Source organism: Anomaloglossus baeobatrachus, chromosome 12 (assembly GCF_048569485.1).
Source record: "Anomaloglossus baeobatrachus isolate aAnoBae1 chromosome 12, aAnoBae1.hap1, whole genome shotgun sequence".
NCBI classification, from domain to species: domain Eukaryota; kingdom Metazoa; phylum Chordata; class Amphibia; order Anura; family Aromobatidae; genus Anomaloglossus; species Anomaloglossus baeobatrachus.
Genome location: NC_134364.1, coordinates 36,373,424 through 36,388,713, shown reverse-complemented (window position 1 = coordinate 36,388,713; position 15,290 = coordinate 36,373,424). Strand labels below are relative to the sequence as shown.

The 15,290-nt window shown below is 47.7% G+C and overlaps 1 protein-coding gene across 1 annotated transcript in view; it reads left to right on the top strand.

Annotated features, from left to right (window-relative positions):
- EIF2AK4 (eukaryotic translation initiation factor 2 alpha kinase 4) overlaps positions 1-15,290 on the top strand; it is a 231,835-nt gene that overhangs the window by 6,889 nt on the left and 209,656 nt on the right. Inside the window, exons 3-6 of the mRNA XM_075330727.1 lie at positions 7,581-7,683; positions 8,835-9,008; positions 11,333-11,413; positions 13,603-13,751. Of these exons, the coding sequence (XP_075186842.1) occupies positions 7,581-7,683; positions 8,835-9,008; positions 11,333-11,413; positions 13,603-13,751 (507 nt within the window). The remainder of the gene's footprint in view (positions 1-7,580; positions 7,684-8,834; positions 9,009-11,332; positions 11,414-13,602; positions 13,752-15,290) is intronic.

Below are 15,290 nucleotides of genomic sequence, written 5' to 3'. Positions count from 1 at the left end.
CGTTATAGGAGACGAACACCCTCTGTTCGTAGCTCGACCTTCCGGCTAGCGACAGTCCAACTGGTCTTCGCCAAGGTCAGGGCAGCAGTAGTCACAGTCCTGCACTCTCAGGGTCACTCTGTGGTCCCGTATTTAGACGATCTACTTGTCAAGGCACTCTCTTAGGAAACATGCCAACACTGCCCGAACGTTGCGCTGGAGACTCTCTAGAGATTTGGGTGGATCATCAACTTTTTAAAGTCAGATCCGACCCCGACCCTATCGATAACATATCTAGGCATAGAGTTTCTTACTCTCTCAGCGATAGTGAAGCTGCCGCTAGACAAACAGCATTCACTACGGGCTGCAAGCTCTTCTTTAAGAACCAGTCGCACACATTGACACGCCTCATGCACTTCCTACGTAAGATGGTAGCAATGGAGGCAGTTCCTTTCGCGCAGTTTTACTGCGTCCACTACAATGGGACATTCTCCGCCAATGGGACGAGGAGTCGACGTCCCTCAACAGAGTCGTCGTCCTTCTCAGGCGGCCAAGGAATCTCTACGGTGGTGGCTTCTTCTCACCTCTTGGTCAAAAAGAAGGTCCTTCCTTTCCCCGTCCTGGGCGATAGTTACGACAGACGCGAGTCTATCAGGGTGGGGAGCAGTTTTTCTCCACTACAGCGCTCAGGGTACGTGGACTCAGCAAGAGTCCACTCTTCAGATCAATGTTCTTGAACACAGAGCAGTGTATCTTGCCCTACAATCCTTCCAACAGCGGCTGAAAAGCAAGCATATCCGACTTCAGTCGGACAGCTCCACGGCGGTGGCATACATCAACCACCAAGGAAGAACGCGCAACCGGCACTTCCAGGAAGTCCGGCAGGTTCTGGTGTGGGTGGAAGACACGGCATCCACCATATCTACAATTCATCCCAAGTGTGGAAACTAGGAAGCTGACTTCCTAAGTCGCTGAGGTGTGGCCGAAAGAGTATGGTCTCCTCACCCGGACGGTTTTCAGGAGATCTGGCGCCGCTGACAGAGGCCGGACGTCGATCTAATGGCGTCACGGCACAACAACAATGTGCCAGCTTCATGGCACGGTTTCACAATCATCGAGCTCTGGCGGCAAACGCCTTAGTTCAGCATTGGTCGCAGTTCCAGCTACCTTAGGTGCCACCTCTGGCATTGTTGCCCAGAGTACTGCGCTAGATCAAGACCGACTGCGGCCGCACCATCCTCGTCGCTACAAATTGGCCGAGGATGTGTGGTACTCGGTTTTGTGGTGCCTCACGGTAGGCTAACCGGGGGCACTACCAGACCAATCAGACTGGCTGTCTCAAGGGCCATTCTTCCATTTGGATTCTACGGCCCTCAACCGGATGGTGTGGCATTGAGTCCTGGAACCTAGTGTCGTCAGGATTACCTCAGGACGTGGTTGCCACCATGAGACAGGCTAGCATACCAACGTCCGCCAAGATTGACCACAGGACGTGGAAGATGTTCTTATCTCGGTGCTCGGCGCAGGGTGTTTCTCCCTGGCCGGTTGCATCGTCTATGTTTCCTTCCTTCCTGCAATCTAGGTAGGAAAATGGGTTGTCGCTCAGTTCCCTTTAGGGACAAGTCTCAGCGCTATCTGTATTTTTTCAGAAACGACGACTTCCTCAGGTACGCACGTTCCTACGGGGAGTTTGTCTTCTCAGCACTCCGTACAAGCGGCCGTTAGAGCCCTGAGATCTGAACAAGGTTCTAATTGCTCTCCAGATGCCGCCTTTCGAGCCTTTGAAGGATGTCTCCCTTCCCGTTTTTCACGGGAAGTGGCCTTCTAGTAACGGTCTCGTCTCTTAGGAGAGTTTCCGAGCTAGCACCGCTCTCATACAAACTCCCTTCCTGGTCCTTCACCAGGACAGGGTAGTTCTGCGTCCGGTTCCGGAATTTCTCCCTAAGGTGGTATCCCACTTTCATATCAATCAGGATATCACCTCACCTTCTTTGTGTCCTCGTCCAGTCCATCAATTTCAGAAAGATTTGCATCTGTTGGTTCTGGTGAGAGCACTCAGGTTCTACTTCCCGCATGGCGCTCCTGCGCCACCCGGATGCACTCTTTGTCCTTGTCGCTGGTCGGCGTAAACAGTCGCAAGCTTCCAGATCCACCCTTGCTCGGGGGCTCGAGGCACCAATTCTTGAAACCTACAGTTCTACTGGGCTTCTGGTTCTCTCAAGGCCGAAGGCCCATTCTACCAGAGCCGTGGGTGCATCCTGGGCATTACGGCACCAGGCTACGGCTCAGCAGGTGTGTCAGGCACCCACCTGGTCGAGTCTACTTACTTTTACCAAGCATTATCAGATGCATACCTACGCTTCGGCAGACGCCAGCCTAGGTAGATAAGTCATTCAGGCGGCGGTTGGCCACCTGTAGGAGAGGGCCGTTTGACGGCCCTATCATGAGGTATTCTTTTACCCACCCAGGGATTGCTTTTGGACATCCCAATTGTCTGGGTCTCCCAATGGAGCGACAAAGAAGAAGGGAATTTTGTTTACTTACCGTAAATTCCTTTTCTTCTAGCTCCAATTGGGAGACCCAGCACCCGCCCTGTTTTCTCGGGGTTTTTCTGTTTTTTCGGGTACACATGTTGTTCATGTGGTATGGTTCAGTTCTCCGATGTTTCCTCGGATTGAATTGGTCTTTAAACCAGTTATTGGCTTTCCTCCTTCTTGCTTTGGCACTAAAACTGGTGAGCCAGTGATCCCACTGGGGGTGTATAGCCAGAAGGGGAGGGGCCTTACACTTTTAAGTGTAATACTTTGTGTGGCCTCCAGAGGCAATAGCTATACACCCAATTGTCTGGGTCTCCCAATTGGAGCTAGAAGAAAAGGAATTTACGGTAAGTAAACAAAATTCCCTTCTTATACTGTATAAAGGGATTATATGGGGGTTTCATACTGTATATAGGGGTTTTATACTGTATAAAGGGGGTTATGTGGGGGTTTCATACTGTTTGTAGGGGATTTTGTGGGGGTTTCATACTGTATATAGGGGATTTCATACGTATATAGGGATTATGTGGGTGTTTCATACTGTATAAAGGGGGTTTTATACTGTATAAAGGTTTTATGTGGGGGTTTCATGCTGTATATAGGGGGCCATATGGGGGGGTTTCATACTGTTTGTAGGGCATTATGTGGGGGTTTCATACTGTATATAGGGGGTTTCATACGTATATAGGGATTATGTGGGTGTTTCATACTGTATAAAGGGGTTATGTGAGGTTTTCATACTGTATATAGGGGGCTATGTGGGGGTTTCATACTGTTTGTAGGGGATTATGTGGGGGTTTCATACTATATATAGGGGGTTTCATATGTATATAGGGATTATGTGGGTGTTTCATACTGTATAAAGGGGGTTTTATACTGTATAAAGGGGTTATGTGGGGGTTTCATGCTGTATATAGGGGGCCATATGGGGGGGTTTCATACTGTTTGTAGGAGATTATGTGGGGGTTTCATACTGTATATAGGGGGTTTCATACGTATATAGGGATTATGTGGGTGTTTCATACTGTATAAAGGGGTTATGTGGGGGTTTCATACTGTATATAGGGGATTATATGGGGGTTTCATACTGTATATAGGGGTTTTATACTGTATAAAAGGGGTTATGTGGGGGTTTCATACTGTTTGTAGGGGATTTTGTGGGGGTTTCATACTGTATATAGGGGATTTCATACGTATATAGGGATTATATGGGTGTTTCATACTGTATAAAGGGGGTTTTATACTGTATAAAGGGGTTATGTGTGGGTTTCATGCTGTATATAGGGGGCCATATGGGGGGTTTCATACTGTTTGTAGGGCATTATGTGGGGGTTTCATACTGTATATAGGGGGTTTCATACGTATATAGGGATTATGTGGGCGTTTCATACTGTATAAAGGGGTTATGTGGGGGTTTCATACTGTATATAGGGGATTATATGGGGGTTTCATACTGTATATAGGGGTTTTATACTGTATAAAAGGGGTTATGTGGGGGTTTCATACTGTTTGTAGGGGATTTTGTGGGGGTTTCATACTGTATATAGGGGATTTCATACGTATATAGGGATTATGTGGGTGTGTCATACTGTATAAAGGGAGTTTTATACTTTATAAAAGGGTTATGTGGGGGTTTCATACTGTATAGGGGGCTATATGGGTGTTTCATACTGTTTGTAGGGGATTATATCGGGGTTTCATACTGTATATAGGGGATTTCATACGTATATAGGGATTATGTGGGTGTTTCATACTGTATAAAGAGGGTTTTATACTGTATAAAGGGGTTATGTGGGGGTTTCATACTGTATATAGGGGGCGATGTGGGGGGTTCATACTGTTTGTAGGGGATTATGTGGGGGTTTCATACTGTATAAAGGGGGTTATGTGGGGATCTCATAATGTATATAGGGCTTATTTGGGGGTCTCAAACTATATAGGGGGGTTATGTGGGGCTTTCATACTGAATATATGGCAGCTATGTGGGGCTCATTATCTCTTAAATTCTACTATTTGTGTTTTTTTTTTCTTTTCTTTTTTTGTTGTTAAATGAAGACACACTTAAATTCAAATGGTCCCTTTTTTACCCCTAATTACAACAACCCCCTCCCCCAAATAAACATTCTTGTTTTTTTCCTTTTTCATAAGCCTGATCTATCAAAGTTATTTATCTCATAAGATAAAATCTGTAAAGCAAACCTATAAAACCACCAGAATTACGATTTCTCCATTGCGAACCTCCGTTAAAAAACAAACAAACAAAGCAAGAACAAAGAAAAAATGGATTAAAGAGTAATAAAAAGGTTGCATGTAACCCAAAATGGTATCGATAAGAACGGACCATGCTTAAGACCCTGTGCGCACACTGCGTTTTTATCCGCATTTTTTTTTTGCGGTTTTGCTGCAGAAATTTCTTGAGAAAATGGTTGTAACCTTTCTGCAGACATTCCCCAGCAAAACCTATGGAAAAAAAAAAATAGCTGTGCGCACACTGCAGTTTTTTTTTTTTCAAGAACATTCTGCAGAATTTCTTGACAAAAAGAATGTGCATGTCATTTCTTTTCTGCAGGTACCTGCGTTTTTTGCCATAGATAATGGTAAAAAAACCGCATGGACCAACCTGCGGAAAAAACGCACCAAAAACGCACAAACCCGGGGTAAAACTGCATGCGTTTTTCAGTGCGTTATTGGTGCGTTTTTTGACCGCAAGTACGCTAATCTTTCAGACTCTCAAGAAATTTCTTGTGAAAAATCCTTTTTCTAGTGTGAACAGAGCCTTAAGGGTTTTTAGTAATTATTCCATATGCATAGCACAGAACTCAGTGGAGCCCTGGTGCGCATTCTCCATTTAAATGGGGTTTTGCAGAGCCTGATTCTTTGAATCATTTGGCGTCTCAGCGTGTGAAGACAAGACGTGCTGGTACGTCCTAATGTCCTGTGCCAGGAAAGGGTTAAGGGTATATTAACATGAAACTTAAAAATTCCCCTGCAAAACCATCTAATTCTGCTTTCACACTACGTTTTTTTAACATGTGTCATGAACTTTTTTTGCTGTAAAAGCGGATCCTGTTTTTACAAAGAAAAACGCATGTGTTATTTTGCAGGATCCTGTCATTTGAAGTTTATGGGCGGGCATTGGAGTCATGTGGTCGGGAGTGAGGGGAACTGAACATGATAGACTGGGAGCCGGCATCTGACAGCTGCGCAGGCTCGTAACCAAGGTAAACATCGGGTAACTTGCTTGGATACCCGATATTTACCTTGGTTACGAGCGTCTGCAGCTGCAAGGAGCCGGGCTCCCTGCACACGTAACCAAGGTAAACATCTGGTATCCAAGCAAGTTACCCGATGTTTACCTTGGTTACGAGCCTCCGCAGCTATCAGGCGGGGGAGAGAGAGAGGAGAGGGAGGGGGAGAGAGAGAGAGGAGAGGGAGGGGCAGAGAGAGAGAGGAGAGGGAGGGGCAGAGAGAGAGAGGAGAGGGAGGGGCAGAGAGAGAGAGGAGAGGGAGGGGCAGAGAGAGAGAGGAGAGGGAGGGGGAGAGAGGGAGAGGAGAGGGAGGGGGAGAGAGAGAGAGGAGAGGGAGGGGGAGAGAGAGAGAGGAGAGGGAGGGGGAGAGAGAGAGGAGAGGGAGGGGGAGAGAGAGAGAGGAGAGGGAGGGGGGGAGAGAGAGAGAGGAGAGGGAGGGGGAGAGAGAGAGAGGAGAGAGGAGAGGGAGGGGGAGAGAGAGAGAGGAGAGGGAGGGGGAGAGAGAGAGAGGAGAGGGAGGGGGAGAGAGAGAGAGGGAGGGGGAGAGAGAGAGAGGAGAGGGAGGGGGAGAGAGAGAGAGGAGAGGGAGGGGGAGAGAGAGAGAGGAGAGGGAGGGGGAGAGAGAGAGAGGAGAGGGAGGGGGAGAGAGAGAGGAGAGGGAGGGGGAGAGAGAGAGGAGAGGGAGGGGGAGAGAGAGAGGAGAGGGAGGGGGAGAGAGGGAGAGGAGAGGGAGGGGGAGAGAGAGAGAGGAGAGGGAGGGGGAGAGAGGGAGAGGAGAGGGAGGGGGAGAGAGGGAGAGGAGAGGGAGGGGGAGAGAGAGAGAGAGGAGAGGGAGGGGGAGAGAGAGAGAGAGGAGAGGGAGGGGGAGAGAGAGAGAGGAGAGGGAGGGGGAGAGAGGGAGAGGAGAGGGAGGGGGAGAGAGGGAGAGGAGAGGGAGGGGGAGAGAGGGAGAGGAGAGGGAGGGGGAGAGAGGGAGAGGAGAGGGAGGGGGAGAGAGGGAGAGGAGAGGGAGGGGGAGAGAGGGAGAGGGAGGGAGAGAGAGAGACTGATCACACCAGGCTGGCTTCTGTGCATGCTCAGTAGAGCAAGCAGGATCCTGCCTATCAGCACGCCAGCGTTCACATGGGTTTGCGTGCTGTTTAGTCAGGATCCGGTGACATGCAGTATTTGGACGCAGCTCAAAAACGCTACAAGTAGCGTTTGTGAAAAAAGTTAAAAAACTGCAAGTCGCTGGATCCTCACTATAACGCACGCCAACGCAGGTGAACGCATGTTGACGCGAGTCCATTGCAAATGCATTGAAATGAAAACGCATTTGCACTGGATCCGTTTTTGCGTTATAAAAATGTTCAGGACGCGTGTTAAAAAAACGTAGTGTGAAAGCCGCCTTAAAGATCCACATCAAAATATATATTGCTTCTGGATTTTATCGATTATTTTGATGCAGAATTTAGTTGCAGATGTTTTGCATTATAATAAATTAAATCCGCTATGTTTAGGATATACATTGTAGTTGTTTTTTTTTTTTGTTTTGTTTTTTTTCTTTATGCAGTAAATCAATGGGGTTTTGTAAAACCCTAATTACTATCATTGTACTTTTGTTACATAATTTCAGTGTTGCTTGCAAAACTGATATTCAGCGATGAGTTCGCAATGCGTAAATCCACCCTCAGTCCTCCATAGCCACATATATATAGCCGTATATATTTATTTTGTTTTCACGGTCTGTTGTGTGCACCTCGTATCAAAACTAGAGGGCAAAAAGTTACAGACTCGATGTTACATTGTTGCTAATGAATTTGCTTTTATATTACAGCCCTCCAGAAATAAAGCTGAAAAATGTGAAGGGCTTATCAAATGAAAATGTGAATTCATTGACTTGCAGTTTAGAGGAACTCGCCAAAACGCTGTGTGGTGAGGTAAGAGAGTGTTCACCTCCCCCTAATGCCAGTCCTGTATACCAGCCTATCTCCTGATCAGTTCCTTTATACTCCTGCAGTTATGAGACCTTTGGTGATAGGTCCTTAAGCAGTGTTAAAGGGAACCTGTCACCAGTTTTTTCCCTATTAAACCAAAAATATCCCCTTCTGCAGCTCCTGGGCTGCATTCTAGGAAGGTGCACCTTGTTGCAGACCCCTAAAGGAACTTAATAAAATCTTACCGTTTCCTATGCAAATGAGTTTGGTTGGCCAGATGGGCGCGCTGTAATTCGGTTTCTGTCCCCCCTCCTTCTGCTGTTCGCCGTCCTCCAGTCATGATTTACATGGATGACGCTGCTGCTGGAGTCTCGCGCAGGCGCATTTCGCTGTGCCACTATCGCGGGGCTGAGCATCAAGTTTCCCTTGCGCGAGCGCCGGTGATGCATTTGCGCAGGCGCGAGGTTATGGGCGGGTATGAGGATGATGCTGGTAAGGTCAAGCACAGCACCATTCATAATCTCGCGCCTGCGCAACTACATCACCGGCGCTCGCGTGAGGGAAACATTATGCCCAGCACAGCGAAATGCGCCTGCGCGAGACTCCAGCAGCATGGACGATGACGGGGGAAGCTTCATCCATGTAAATCATGACTGGGGGACGGCGAACAATGGCAGGAGGGGGGACAGGAGCCGAATTAGAGCCCGCCCATCTGGCCAACCAAACTCATTTGCATAGGAAACGGTAAGATTTTATAAAGTTCTTTTAGGGGTCTGCAAGGGGGGGCGAGCAACAAGGTGCACCTTCCTAGAATGCAGCCCAGGAGCTGCACAAGGTGATATTTTTGGTTTAATAGGGAAAAAAAACTGGTGACAGGTTCCCTTTTAACCTTGGAATAGAAGCTGTGGAGGCCCCTGAGAATTTGCCCATTTCAACATCCCCTAACACCAGCCCTGAATTTTAACGAGGGCTTATTTTTGGAGTAGGGTTTATATTTGAAGCATGCGCCAAATATCCTGTAAAATCAATCTTGGGCTTATTTTCGGGGGAAACATGGCAGCTGTTTAAGAATATTTGATAGACTGAATAATTCCTTCCAATACTTTTTCTTGTGGTCACTCACGGTTGTTTCCGATTCCTCGTCTTGTGTTCAGGTGATGATTTATCAGCTGGCAGACTATGTGCAAACTTTCCTAACCGAACATAACCATCCGCCTCCCAAATCATTTCATGAGGAGATGCTGAAGAATCTGCAGAGACAGCAGGAGAAAATCGCTTTGGAAGAAGAGAAAAGAATTGAAGAAATAAAAATGAGGGAGGAGCAGACGGTAAGCCAGTGAGTGCTATGCGTGATGCACTGTTTGTGGGAGAACGCTTCCTACCATCTATAGACAAGACCATTGCACAATTGTAGAACCGGGCACAGCATAGATGATCTATCATTATACTACTGTCCTGTCTATTCTCCTGTAGAAAAGTTCATGGGGTATGAATACTTTTTCAAGGTACTATATATGGCGCCCCACAGTAATGCTGTATTTTGCACTAACTGCCTTACCAAGCCTTTTTGGAGGAGCGCACACAATAAGAAACATACTCTTTAGGTAAAACATTGTGTTCCTCTTTTATGTGCAGAAGTGACCACTTAGCTGAATTACTGTCTGCTTTAAGTACAACCCCCCCCCCCAACTTCCATTAGATTAGTGCAACCAGGGCATTAATTCCTTTTTCACCATGCACATTTAGAAGAGGGTGCTTTTATTGTCTTTTATTTCAAATAAAGGATCTTTTCGGTGTTTGTTTGGTTTTTTTTTTTCTTTTCACTTACAGATTAGTACTCCCATTACAAATCTAGTGCTTGGTGGCAGCTGTGAGCTGTGATTAACCTCTTATATTACCCCTATTGCCACCACACCAGGGCAATCGGGAAGAGACGGGTGAAGTGCTGGGATTGTCACATCTAATGGATGCGGCAATCTTGGATGGCTGCAGGCTGCTATTTTTAGGCAGAAGGGAGGGTACAATAAGCAGTACAACCCCCTTTATGTTTGGTTTTCTCATGGCTGGGTATCCAAATGCCAGTTTTTAAAATCATATATTGAAATAATTTTAAAAAAGCAGCATGCGGTTCCTCTTATTTTGATACATAGCCTAGGTAAGGGCATGGCTGGGGGCTGCAACCTGTAGCCTTGGCTTTTCCTGTACGCCAATTTATTTTTACTGTGTGATATAGACCCGCCCACCTGTGTCTGTGATTGGAAGCGTCAGACAGGCTGTCACTTAAGGCTGCTTTACACGCAGCGACATCGCTAGTGATGTCGCTCGTGAAAGCACCCGCCCTCGTCGTTTGTGCGCCACGCACAATATTGCTAGTACCCATCACACATACTTACCTTCCTAATGACGTCGATGTGGCCGGCGAACCGCCTCTTTTCTAAGGGGGCGGTTTGTGCGGCGTCACAGCGACGTCACACGGCAGGCGTCCAATAGAAGCGGAGGGGCGGAGAGCAGCTGCAGGAAAGTCACGCCCACCTCGTTGCCGGAGGACGCAGGTACGGTGTTGTTCGTCGTTCCTGGGGTGTCACACACAGCGATCTGTGCTACCTTAGGAACGACAAACAACCTGCGTCCAGCACCATCAACGATATTTGGGATTTGAACGACGTGTCATCGATTAGGTGAGTATTTTTGATCATTAGCGGTCGCTCGTAGATGTCACACGCAACGACGTCGCTAACTAGGCCGGATGTGCGTCTCAAATCCCGTGACCCTAACGACATCTCGTTAGCGATGTCATTGCGTGTATAGCCCCCTTTAGGGTGGGGGCGCATCTGACTGCAAACAATCACAGATGCTGGTGGGCTGGGAAAGCAGTGCATATGCAATGAAGGTAATGAATGGCCCCGGAAGTGAATGAGCAGCCGTGGGAGCAGTTACAGCCGTGCAGGTAACGCTGTAAGTATAGCCCGCTTACTTTTATTTATGTTTCCTTTTATTTTTTTTGTATTACCTGTTCCCTGAAAATTCCAGGCCCGGGCCCAGCTCTCTGGTATCTTTCCAACCCGCGCGGGTCCGGACTTTTACGGTCCGTGTCTGCCCATCACTAGTAAATGCAGTGACCACATAAATGGCCATGAGGATACAATGAGCCGGACCTGTGCCGCATCAGATGTGATCTCCCCCAAAAATGCAAAAAGATCGTTACAAATATTAATGCATTTACATAAAGGTCTATTTCAAGGTTGAAAATACCCATCGAAACGATAAGGATTATTTACATTGTACTAAATATGTTATAAAGATTTTGTTTGTGCTTTTAATAAATCTTAATAATTTGTTTGAAAGCAGCACGGTGGCTCAGTGGTTAGCACTGCAATCTTGCAGCGCTGGGGTCCTGGGTTCAAATCCCACCAAGGACAACATCTGCAAGGAGTTTGTATGTTCTCCCCGTGTTTGCGTGGGTTTCCTCCGGGTTCTCCGGTTTCCTCCCACACTCCAAAGACATACAGATAGGGACTCTAGATTGTGAGCCCCAATGGGGACAGTGTTCCTGATGTATGTAAAGCGCTGCGGAATATGTTAGCGCTATATAATTATTTCCTTTTTGTTTTGCTCTTGTTTACTTTTGTTTTGTCCTGGCTTATTTTGACAGAGGCGTGAAATCCTTGATGAAATCAGGAGGAGGGAAGAGGAGAAAAAGGAAGAGAAGAGGAGAAAAGAAATCGAAAAGCAGGTGACCGGTTTGTGCATCTAGTGATACATTGATGGCATATTGAGTGCAACTGAAATGAGGAGCTGCACACTGACATCGTCCCAGCCGTCCATCAGGAGGTGACGGTCAGTAACCTGCACTTTGTAGGTAAATTATGGCTGACTATGGGGTCAGAAAATTAAATTTGTGGATCTACTCCATAGACAAATGCAGGGTTTGTTTTTTTTTTCCGCTTTCCCTTCTGAGGTTGGTGATTGCTCTTGCTTATATTGGAAATTGGAGATCATGCTTCTACCATGTAATTCCATATCTAATACATGCTTTACAATCACTAAGAAGTAGGATTCTTAAAAGTTTTTTTTAGGCTTACAGTATAATCTGTGTAGTGCTGGCGTCCCTGCACCCCTTCCTCTCCTCCCCACAGGGATGCACACTTGCTTACTGGCCGCCTCTCTTCACGCTGCCCGGTGTCCCCCATGGCTTTCCATGTGCGTGCTTCCTGCTTCCCCTTCCTGGGGCCTGTGCACGCGACTCAGGGCCCCCGGGAGTGCTCCTAGGGCGTGCATGTGCAGCATTGTCTTCTTAAAGGGCCAGCGTGTCATTCCCTGGAAGTGCCTCTCAGCTTACCACTGAGAGGAGAAAAAAACAAGGATAAAAAGTGGAAAAATGTCCGCGCTGCTGTGCCAATAAAGAGTTAATTCCACATAAGAGCAATGCAGGGTGGTTTATTCTACGCGTTTCGGAGATAACCCCTCTCCATCAGGAAATACACCAAAAATGGTAAAACAGAGATAATGGTGTAGTTATATAGAAAAAAAATCAAACCAAACTGCGCCATTATCTGTTTTACCATTTTTGATGGAGTTCCAGATGGAAAGGGGTTATCTCCAAAACGCGTAGAATAAACCACTCTGCATTGCTCCTATTTGGAATTAACTCTTCATTGGCACAGCAGCGCGGACGTATTTCCACTTTTTATCCTTGTTTTATTCTTGCTTCCGCCTTTGGCACGTGGAGTCTGCAGCAGCTGATACATGCTTTAATACTGGTTGTGTGTCACACAACCATCCCAGGTGAGTGGTTTTCATGAATCCTTACTGTTGTTATCCTGGTAAGACCCTATATGCGCTTTTTATATCCACAGTTTGTTTTTACTATCACTGAGAGGCACTGAGTAAGGCACTCCCCCAATAGGGGAGGTGCCTGATCAACACTCTTGTTTACTTAGTGGTTTGTCCCCTAGCCAGCTAGTTGTCAGGTCCCCTTGTCCGTCCCATCCTGCCTGTACCTGGTCCTAGCCCATCCTGCCCTGTTGGCTCCTGGTTCCAGTCCGTCTTGTTCTGCCTGTACCTGGTCCTAGCCTGTTCTGCCTGTACCTGGTCCTAGCCTGTCCTGCCTGTACCTGGATCTAGCCTGTCCTGCCAGTACTTGGTCCCAGCCTGTTCTTCCCTGTTGGCACCTGGTTCCAGTCCGTCCTGTCCTATGTGTATCTGGTTCCAGCCTGTCCTGTCCTGCCTATGCCAGGTCCTAGCCTGTGCTGCCCTGTTGGCACCTGGTTCCAGTCCGTCATGTCCTGTCTTTATCCAGTCCGTCCTGCACTATTGGCACTAGTGACTCTGCCTGTCCATCCTTGCCGTGCCATCTGCCTCAGCCACTCCGGTAGTTCCTGCCTTGCTAGTGACTCTGCCTGCCTGTCTGTCCTGGCCGTGCTGTCTGCCTCAGTTATCCTGGTGGTCCCTGTCTACACTAGAGACTCAGCCTGCCTGTACCTGGGTCCGTCCCTGCCCTGGGGGTCAGCTACCACAGTCCCAGTCTCTGCCCTGGGAGTAGCAGCTGGCGTCCGCCTTCGCGGTGGGCACTTAGTCAAGTTCCTCCCACTATAGGGTAAGCCTGGGGTCCCCCAGTAGTCCAGTGGGTGCAGTACAGCTCGTCGCTTTACCATTTCTGGTGGCAAGCATTACACTATGGTTAGCTTAAGTCATCCGTATCAGATCGGTGGTGGTTTGACACCCAACACCACAACTTAATAGTTGTTTTCTGCTATTGAGGTGAATAATAACTGAGCTACACAGTACACATTGGCCATCTCTGGTATATAATAATTGATGGGGGTGGGGGGAGCCAGGTGTAGGACCACAATCCCAGAGGTAGAGCATCAATAGTCTAAGCCCCGAAAACGCCTTTAATTTCATTGTTTTCTATTGTTGCAGGAACGACTTGAAAGTGCCAATCTAACCTGCCAGGAAAATTCAGCCAAAACTATTAATAATTCAGGGCCTAAGACCCCACCAGCAAATGGAGGGCCTACTGACCACGGAGGAAGCAACAGGACTCGTACTACCTCTATTGGCCGATCAAAGTAATTTTTTTTTTTTCTTTTTTTACGGATTTACAATTTTTTAAAAGAACAACAATTTATTGAATAAAATTTAGCTGAAACTAGTCTAATATAAAAAGCGGTAGCCTGTGTAAGCGTGAGAGTTTGCAGAAGTGTGATTTGCCCAGATAAGACTATGGGGGTGGGAAAAGATTTTAATTTTATCAAATACTAGCTGTAGTACACGGGCGTTGTCCGGGATAGTAACTGTCTCTCTGTCTCTGTCTCTGTGTCTGTTTCTATATGTGTGTCTGTCTGTCTCGTTCCCCCGGTCTGTCTCGTTCCCCCGGTCTGTCTCGTTCCCCCGGTCTGTCTCGTTCCCCCGGTCTGTCTCGTTCCCCCGGTCTGTCTCGTTCCCCCGGTCTGTCTCGTTCCCCCGGTCTGTCTCGTTCCCCCGGTCTGTCTCGTTCCCCCGGTCTGTCTCGTTCCCCCGGTCTGTCTCGTTCCCCCGGTCTGTCTCGTTCCCCCGGTCTGTCTCGTTCCCCCGGTCTGTCTCGTTCCCCCGGTCTGTCTCGTTCCCCACCGACGTCTTATTACCTCACACATAAGCTTCTTATACTAACAGTTTATTTTGTTCCTATAGCAACCACTGACAGTTGCTATTAATAGCCTATACCTCCCACCTCCATTCAGTTTAATGGAAGCAGGATTTTGGAGATTAACTGTAAAGCGGGGGGTTAAATTTTCCCGTCAAAATATAGTCTATGATGTTTCCTGAGTCACATGAGGAGTCTTTGCAAAATTTTGTGATTGTAAATGTGACGGTGCGGATACCTTTAGCAGACACGCGGACACACACGCACACACGCACACACGCACACACGCACACACGCACACACGCACACACGCACACACGCACACACGCACACACGCACACACGCACACACGCACACACGCACACATACACACATACACACACACACACTCTGAGCTTTATATATTAGATGTCCAAGGGTGAAATTGAGGGAAATAATCTGTCAATGAAGATGGGAGTTTTTATCATTTAGTTTGTTCCACAAAAGTGACCATTATAACAACACAAGACTGTATGGCTGACGTGTAGATTTAGAGTCCACACTGAATACGGTGGACGGGAGGGCGATAGTGAAGTCACAGAGTAGTGTGGCTGTTTTCTTCGGCGCTCCATTGGGAGACCCAGACGATTGGGTGTATAGCTACTGCCTCCGGAGGCCACACAAAGCATTACACTAAAAAGTGTAAGGCCCCTCCCCTTCTGGCTATACACCCCCAGTGGGATCACTGGCTCACCAGTTTTCTGCTTTGTGCGAAGGAGGTCAGACATCCACGCATAGCTCCACGGTTTGTAGTCAGCAGTAGCTGCTGGCTATATCGGATGGAAGAAAAGAGGGCCCATATAGGGCCCCCAGCATGCTCCCTTCTCACCCGCGGTGGTGCTTGTAAGGTTGAGGTACCTATTGCTGGTACAGAGGCTGGAGCCCACATGCTGTTTTCCTTCCACATCCCCTGGAGGGCTCTGTGGAAGTGGGATCTTGCCGGCCC